General features: G+C 42.0%; 1 protein-coding gene across 4 annotated transcripts in view; it reads right to left on the bottom strand.

Moving 5' to 3' along the window:
- rasgrp3 (RAS guanyl releasing protein 3 (calcium and DAG-regulated)) overlaps nucleotides 1-7494 on the bottom strand; it is a 55740-nt gene that overhangs the window by 9175 nt on the left and 39071 nt on the right. For 3 of the 4 annotated variants that reach the window (XM_031877252.1, XM_031877253.1, XM_031877255.1), the window contains exons 10-16: nucleotides 5841-5921; nucleotides 5497-5610; nucleotides 5271-5386; nucleotides 4244-4391; nucleotides 3862-3898; nucleotides 2352-2501; nucleotides 398-2189 (exon numbers count right to left, since the gene is read on the bottom strand). In XM_031877252.1, the coding sequence (XP_031733112.1) occupies nucleotides 1711-2189; nucleotides 2352-2501; nucleotides 3862-3898; nucleotides 4244-4391; nucleotides 5271-5386; nucleotides 5497-5610; nucleotides 5841-5921 (1125 nt within the window). In that variant the 3' untranslated portion in view covers nucleotides 398-1710. Of the gene's footprint in view, nucleotides 1-397; nucleotides 2190-2351; nucleotides 2502-3861; nucleotides 3899-4243; nucleotides 4392-5270; nucleotides 5387-5496; nucleotides 5611-5840; nucleotides 5922-7494 lie in introns of those variants that run through there. The other variant, XM_031877256.1, reaches the window with a different exon arrangement.

Genomic DNA, 7494 nt, shown 5'->3' with positions numbered 1-7494 from the left:
GAATTATGGCGTTTTCAGGAAACTATTGTTCTTGCATAACTTTCATTGTTCTTGGTTTTATTGTGTTTAAATGAATGTCTGACAACATAGTGTAAAACAATAATGTCTATGTACATAAAATCTTCACAGAAGATGTCCCGGGAACCACAGCAATGTTTATTAATGTGCGCTGACCCTGCCAATAATTGAAATCAAATACCCTAAATCTCAAAACCGTAGGCAGTTCATTTTAGCCACAAGGCTACAAACAACATTAGCGTTACAGCCCAACATTACTCCTCTCCAGGTATATTCTACAGGACCCTTCATTTCCATTTTCCATCCAGATTCATAACTTTCAGCCTTCTGGTCGTCCTTCAAGAGAGGCCTGCTTACGTTTGCCAACCTCTAGAGCGCTCCATACACACCTCCAGGTTTCACTCCAAAACCGTCCTACCTATGTCCCTGACCTCAAACGCATCGTCCTACCCATCCTCCAGAGGTGCTCTAGCTGTCTGGTTGCCCTCCAGACTTACTCCACCCATCTGGCCCTGCTGCTAATCAGCCCAGCCTCCATTCTGTCTGCCTGAGATCTCAAACTCTGCCTCTTTCCAACCCACAGGCCTGAGGTCCCCAGCTCTGTTTTTCAGCTCCCAGGTAATCAGTGATTTCAAATCTCATATGTGACTAAATGGAAATGTCAAATAAAATGTGTTTATTGCAGAGAGTAATCAGACTGTCATCCTTACCCTGAATATATTATTATTCATGACACAGAGTAAAGGGGGACATTATAGACCATGAGGATAATTCTTTTCCCAATGGATGAAAAAAGTTGTTTATGGTTATTGTGTAAATTTGACCTACCGTTATCACAGATGGGCAAAAGTTCTTTTGATTGGAATAAAGTTCCTGATAGCAAGTACAAACCCAGTCATGTTAAGGGCAAGGCTAACACACTGGCTGCTGGATATAATACACCTGTATTTTGTAGGCAGGGTTGCAGGTAGCTCACTGAATGGACCAGTTTTAGTGGTTTTGAATTGTGTACTTTGGCCTGTTGTCAGAATAATGCCCATTAATGCCCATTGTGACATTTTTTTTGTATATTGATGTGTTTTGTGCTTTTATATGCCGCTAATGCCATAATCCACTATCTCTGCATGCACAGGTACACACACTTATTATACAAGGACCACAGTGGAAATAAGTCCTGTGACTTTCTGGTGTTGTTCTTTCAATTGTGCATGATGTTGAAACTGTGTAAGTGTCCTTTTAAACGGAACTGTAAATTGACAAAACAAAACAGATCTGCTGTAAAGTGCCTGAGGAGCAACTTGGGGCTCAATGGCTCGCTCAAGGATCTTTCCACATAAAGATAATAGGAGCCGGAGATCACAACCGCCAACCTTGTGGTTAAAGAACACTCTATCTCCTGAGGCAGCTGCCCCCTTTCAATTGGTTGCTAAAGACAAAATATTTGCCTTTGTTTCCAGAGTTGTAAAATCCTGTCTGTGTATTATAAATCACTGTGCAGTGTCTTGGTGACTGATAAGCCTTCAGACTCAGAGATCTGTAACTTAAAGTGGACCCCCCCCCCCCCTCACTTGTGTGGCTTTAACACATGGCTGTTGATTTCTGTCTGCCCTCCAAGTCTTCACATAGAGGGCCCTGGTATCTTTTTCCAACCTGAAATTTTTTTTGATGTTCTTTGACAAAATACGGTTCTCATCATAAAATGCCAATGACTCTATTTTCATAGTAAATAGCATTCATGTTTGAAAAGATAGCTTTCACCTCCACAGGTTCCATTTCACCATCTGTTAAAATGTTACAGTCCCTTACCTTCCCTCTGTGTGTAATCCCGTTCTGTACAAGCTCCCCTGAGACTTCTGACTTCTCCTGAGAGTCCACGCTGCACCGTGAAGAAACTGCCTGGTTCTGGTTTTCCCAGCGGGCACAACCTTTATTTTTAGATGTTTTTCTGTGAGTCCTGTATTTCATTTTGGGGAAGGTGTGGGAGCCGCCATCTGTGGCCCCCCAGCTGTGTTCGGGCCACAGGGGGTCAGTCTGGGTGGCCTGGCTGGTGGTGGCCCTCTGGAAGCGCACAGAGATCTTCTGGGCTGAGCCAGTCATCAGGGTGATGGACTGAGTATCCACAGCTGGACCTGCTGATGTGACAGCTGGGAACTCAAATACCTCATCCTCATCTAAAGGAGAGAACCCAGGAAATTATGAACCAATCAATTGTTCATCATAGTATGACTAAAGAAGCTCATATTTAACATACAAAGCCTTTTTAACTGCAATTTACTTTTGATTTATAAAAATCCATTTTTCAATTCTGTTTGTTGAAACAGAATTGAAATTACCTTTACACGTGGGCAGTGCCGGGCTGCTGGGCAGTGAGCTGTGGGTCAGTCTAACTGGAGAAACATTTCCCAGAGAGGTGGAGCGGATTAGCTTCCTACAGGCCAGGACCAGCAGCTCCCGACATTGTTTATGACAGTTAACGCCACAGTCTGCAAAGTAAATATAGACACATAGACACATAGACACAGTGACACATAGACACAATGACACAGCATATATTCATCGGAGACGCTCGCGTCACCGCGGTTGGGGCAGTCGCAGGCACCAGTTGCCTTCGTCCCACTAAGTACAGACTTATCAAGACAAGAGGATGCTGTTACTTCCATTACTTTTGATTGCCAATGGGAAGCATGTTCTTGGGATCAGGTTATGAAAATCACAGCAGTTGCACTGGAAGTTTTCAGTTTCCCAGTTCTTAAAGGGTCAGTTCACCCAAATTGGCCCAAAACTTGGGAAAATCCAACTAAATCTATCTGCATAGCTAAATTCCACTAGTGTTTAATGTGAAAATATGTTAAGTTATTTGGCTCAGTAATAGAGCGGGTCGTCCTTCAATCAAAGGATGCTCCGCCACTCCTTGCATGGTAGCCCCTGCAATCACTGTATGAATAGGTGTGAATGGGTGAATTTACATGTATTTCTAAAGCGCTTTGAGTGGTCAGAAGACTAGAAAAGCGATATACAAGTACAGTACCATTCATTTTAAGTTCTTTGATTTCTTAGTCAGGATGAAATGTTAAACTAACCCTAATTTTAAATTGAAAGTGCCTATGCTTTAACATTTAACATCAAGCTGTACAGGGACACAGTATTTAAAGTGTCATTTATTATTTCTCATTCATCTTTAAACTGAGAAGTCCATAATATAATGTACACATCACCACCACAACAGACTGACGTTCTTTCGCTAACTGGCCCAATAGTTATGCAGTCGAGTTGTATAAAATAGTTTGCACAAAGCCGTTTTCTTGTTGAGCCTGAACAACTGACAACTGAGCAGACTCCATCGATAGAAAGCTCTGGAAAGAACTAGAAAGTGTTAAGTTTATATACAGTAAGTATGTTAAGATTGCGTTGAGCTCTAAAAGTCTGTATATCAGATCATATAACCAGTAGCCATGTGTTTTTAGAATTTTGAGCCACTGAAAGTCTGTTCTAGTAAAGAAAAACAGAAATAAATGTCTTTCTTGGCTATTATTTTGAAATGATCTCTTATGGAAGCAAAGCAGATATCCTATTGACTTAACACAAGACATGTATGGTAACATGAAATATGTGGAGCATGTCTAAATACATGCTTGGTAAATGTATAATATTGCATATAATGCAAATATAAGGGATATATATATATATAACAAGATGAACCTTATTTTACTTTTTGGGGATGGCAGGTTTCTTTATTTACTGCAGTTCAGGATTCAAGATCATAATATGACTATAACCAGTTACAGTTAATTCAGTTATACAATCTTTGTATGGTCTTTACAGAAGAATGCAATGAAACAATACCTTTGCACTTGTAGCCCTGCTTGATGATTCCCCAGAGCTGCAGGTCCAGAAACGTAAGCAGGGTGGAGGTGGATTCAGAAAATACAAAAAAATAACATTAGTTAAAAGCATGGAGACATCTTCCTAAAGCAGAGTCATCACAACATTTCCTGTTACAATGTGTATGCCTGTTGCATCTGTAAGAACATGACCTCGAGACAGTGTGTAATACCCTATAAAACCTAGCAAACAGATACAGTGTGTGGCTGAACTTGACATTTGACTTGCCTGACAACATTTTTGGAATGTGACTGGTGAGTTTAATTGCAATATTTCCACATGTTCATTGCTATAAGGAACTTTAAGAAGAAAAGTGCAGTGACAGAATCTAAGAGATACGTACAAATCCAGCACAATGTTCACAGAAGGTGGGCTTCAGGTATGTCATCTCCTGGAAGTTGTGAATGAAACCTGGACCCATCTTACTCTGGAGCAGTGGGTTAGCCCGGAGGAAATATGCTATCATCTCATCCTTGCTGATCAATCCATCTCTGAGAGAAAGAGAATTGGAAAAGTAGAAGAAAGAAAGAAGAATGTGCAGAAAGAGAGAGAGAGGATAGTCATTTACAGGTGTTCCAGTCCTTTCAGGTCAGACCAATTGCAACATAACATTCATCCCTAAGATTAAACTACAATTACAGAATTAAAGCAAAGGAGCGGGCTCGCCCCTACATTTTTCCTCACTTCGCTTCTTTAGCACAGTTGTTCTCGAACTGTGGTCACACCTAAGGACAAGTGCCATCTCTATCTGACACCAGGCCATAAAAAACCTGAACCTCAATTCTGCCAACCAATGAATGTTTTGGAGATGACATTGCTCTTTTTTAAATTGGATCCTTTAAACCATGATAGGTACTTAGAGAATGTGCAGGCTGCTGATGCATACTGTGTATGTGTAAGAAACAAAACAATATCTATATTAAAGAAATTCTAAATTATAAGGATTAAGTTTAACAATACAAATTAATTCAATTCCAAATTACTATTTTTACAACTTGTTTACTAATTTTCCATGCTGGGGAGGCTTGTTTGAAAGTAGCTTATTATCGGCCCGTTTATTGAAACTAGTAAGCTACACTACAAACTACAGCACTCCTTATTTTGTGGTGTAAGTTATAACAACACAAAACAAATGAATATGGTCGTCAGAGACTTTATGTACAAGTGCAGATTCAGCATGTGGTTGAGAACAGAATGCTTGATGAAGATAAACTCACTTCTGAGCTTTTTTCCTTCAAGAGAAAAAGTAGCTTGGAACGGAAATGTTAATATGATTTACTGGGAAATGTGGTAAAACTACATCATCGTGCTGTGACCATGTACTAAAAATTACACTTACTGTAGGAAATTATTTTTATATCTAAACTCACTGATCTTTGTCCAAAACGCAGAAGGAGTCCAGGAAGGGAAAATTAGCAGCGATGCTCTCAAAGTCCTCTTGAGAAATATAGCCATCGTGGTCATGGTCATAATTCCTGAACACAGACTTCACAATGACAACAAACAAATTATACACACATACATCTCTGCATTGTCCAACAAGTAGCTGTTTTCTGCATTGTGTGGGCATAATTTGAAAAGGGGTCATCCACTCACTTCCACCACCTTCCTGATGTGTTTATTGACCACAGAAGGGTCTGGTTTAGTGGTGACACCGGAGGCCCAGTCCAGTGGGACCAGGGGCTTGTTGGGAGTCGTTGGAGAGGTAGGCTGTGAGGAAGGATACAGTACACGAAGACGGGACTTAGTTTAGCAAATTATCTGTGTCAGCCCCAGTACACTCTTCACTCCAATTCTCCCAAAAGTTCCACAGGAGCAAAACAGTAATAAAAAAGGACAAATATTTGTAAGTTGTCAAAAATAAGTATAATTTAAAGTGTTAAAACAAAACTGAACACAAGCTTGAAGACAAAATACAAACCATTTCAACTAAAACTTACCAATGATTTGGGGTTACGTGGTACCCTTAGCAATGACAGCTCATAAATCTCATCTTCGGTGTAGTAAAGGTCTAAAGATAGCTGAAAATACAAGAGGGAAAGTGAGTGGGCAACTTTAAATTAGTTTTGGTCCAAGCAATCAGATCAGAGTCCTGTGTTATAAAGATATTTTAGACTGCTCTGTAGTGTTACACCCGCCTTAATCTTGCTTTTTAGATTAGTCTAATACAGCGGTTCCCAAACTTTTTAGGCCACGCACCCCCTTCTACATCCCGACCGGGTTCACGCACCCCCAATCCCCCACACCTTAAAAAAAGCAACAGAGCCTATTTATAGCCGCATAAAAATCGGACCAATGAGAGAACAGTTTGCTCGCGCGTGGCGTTTGTTTACAAGATAAAAAAACACAAAAAAACACAAAAAAACTTCCTGCACCGTGCCTTTGAAAAGGTAACGGACGTACACCAGAAGATTGGCCAGATTAGCCACATCTGTAGGCTCGTCTACTTGCAGAGAGTAAAACTCACTCTTCACGCGACCGACTAATGTAGCCAGGATGTCTTCGGACAAAGCATCGATGCGGGGCGACAGTGTTGTTGGACACCGGGATCATGTCCAACTTGTTTGCTTCTCTCTCTCCAGTCATACATTCCACCATCTCTTTGGCAGCTGGCAAGCACACGTCTTCGGCGATTGTGTGAGGTAGCCCCTTTCTTGCTATTCTGTGACCAGATATGAAGCCCGTAGTGCGTTTTTTGTCGACCCAACACATGAATGAGACTGTAGTTGTTTTGGGCTGTTTTGTAACTCCTCCAATTTCGATATAAAAAATGTAAGGGGCTTTAGACTTGCACTGGCATGCTTGGTGTTCAGGTGGCGACGTAAATAAGAGGGCTGCAGACAGCTGTTAGCCAGAACCTCACTGCACCGACTGCATAGCAACCCTGTCTCCTAAAAATTACGTTCCCCCAAAACTAAAATGCATTCTCAATTACGTTTGACCAAAAACGTATTTTCTCCCTGATTACGTTTGTGTTTGACTTATTACATTGACTTATTACATTCAACATTTTAACACTAACATTGTTTTCCCTCTCCACCAGCGCCTCTCCTTCTCCCTATTACGCGGTCAGAATACTACCAAAACACACCGCCTGTCTCCGGCAGAAATGCGCTCATCCACGCACGGGAACAACACCGAGTTGTCGGCCGAGATACCACCAAAACACCCCGCCTGTCTCCAGCAGAAACGCGCTCATCCAGGCCGAGCAACGAGGAACATTACGCGGCTACAATACCTCCACAAAGGTCCGCGTGTAAAATGCGGGAGTAACCGTGACTCTCTTAAGGGTTAGGTTTGAGTGGAGATGTGGCTTCCTAGTGGAAGTTATGGTTAGGGTTAGATGGATACAAATAAATAAAATATACCTCCATAACACCCCGCCACTCTCGGCTCATACCTCCCCAGCAACGAGGCACATCACCCGGCCACAATACCTCCAGAATGTCCCCCGGGTGAAATCCGGGACTTGGTTTTATGGTTCCGAGTGGCGGGCGCTCACCCGTTGGCGCCGGACGCGAGGTCTCCAGCCGCCCCCACCGTGAGGCACCCCATCGTCAGGTCTGTCAGCCCTCGGAACAGGCCGCGGGGCAA

The sequence above is a fragment of the Anarrhichthys ocellatus genome, unplaced genomic scaffold, assembly GCF_004355925.1.
Source record: "Anarrhichthys ocellatus isolate YVR2014 unplaced genomic scaffold, GSC_Weel_1.0 scaffold131, whole genome shotgun sequence".
NCBI classification, from domain to species: domain Eukaryota; kingdom Metazoa; phylum Chordata; class Actinopteri; order Perciformes; family Anarhichadidae; genus Anarrhichthys; species Anarrhichthys ocellatus.
The sequence above is the reverse complement of the archived record's forward strand: the minus strand, read 5'-3'. Positions and strand labels throughout refer to the sequence as shown.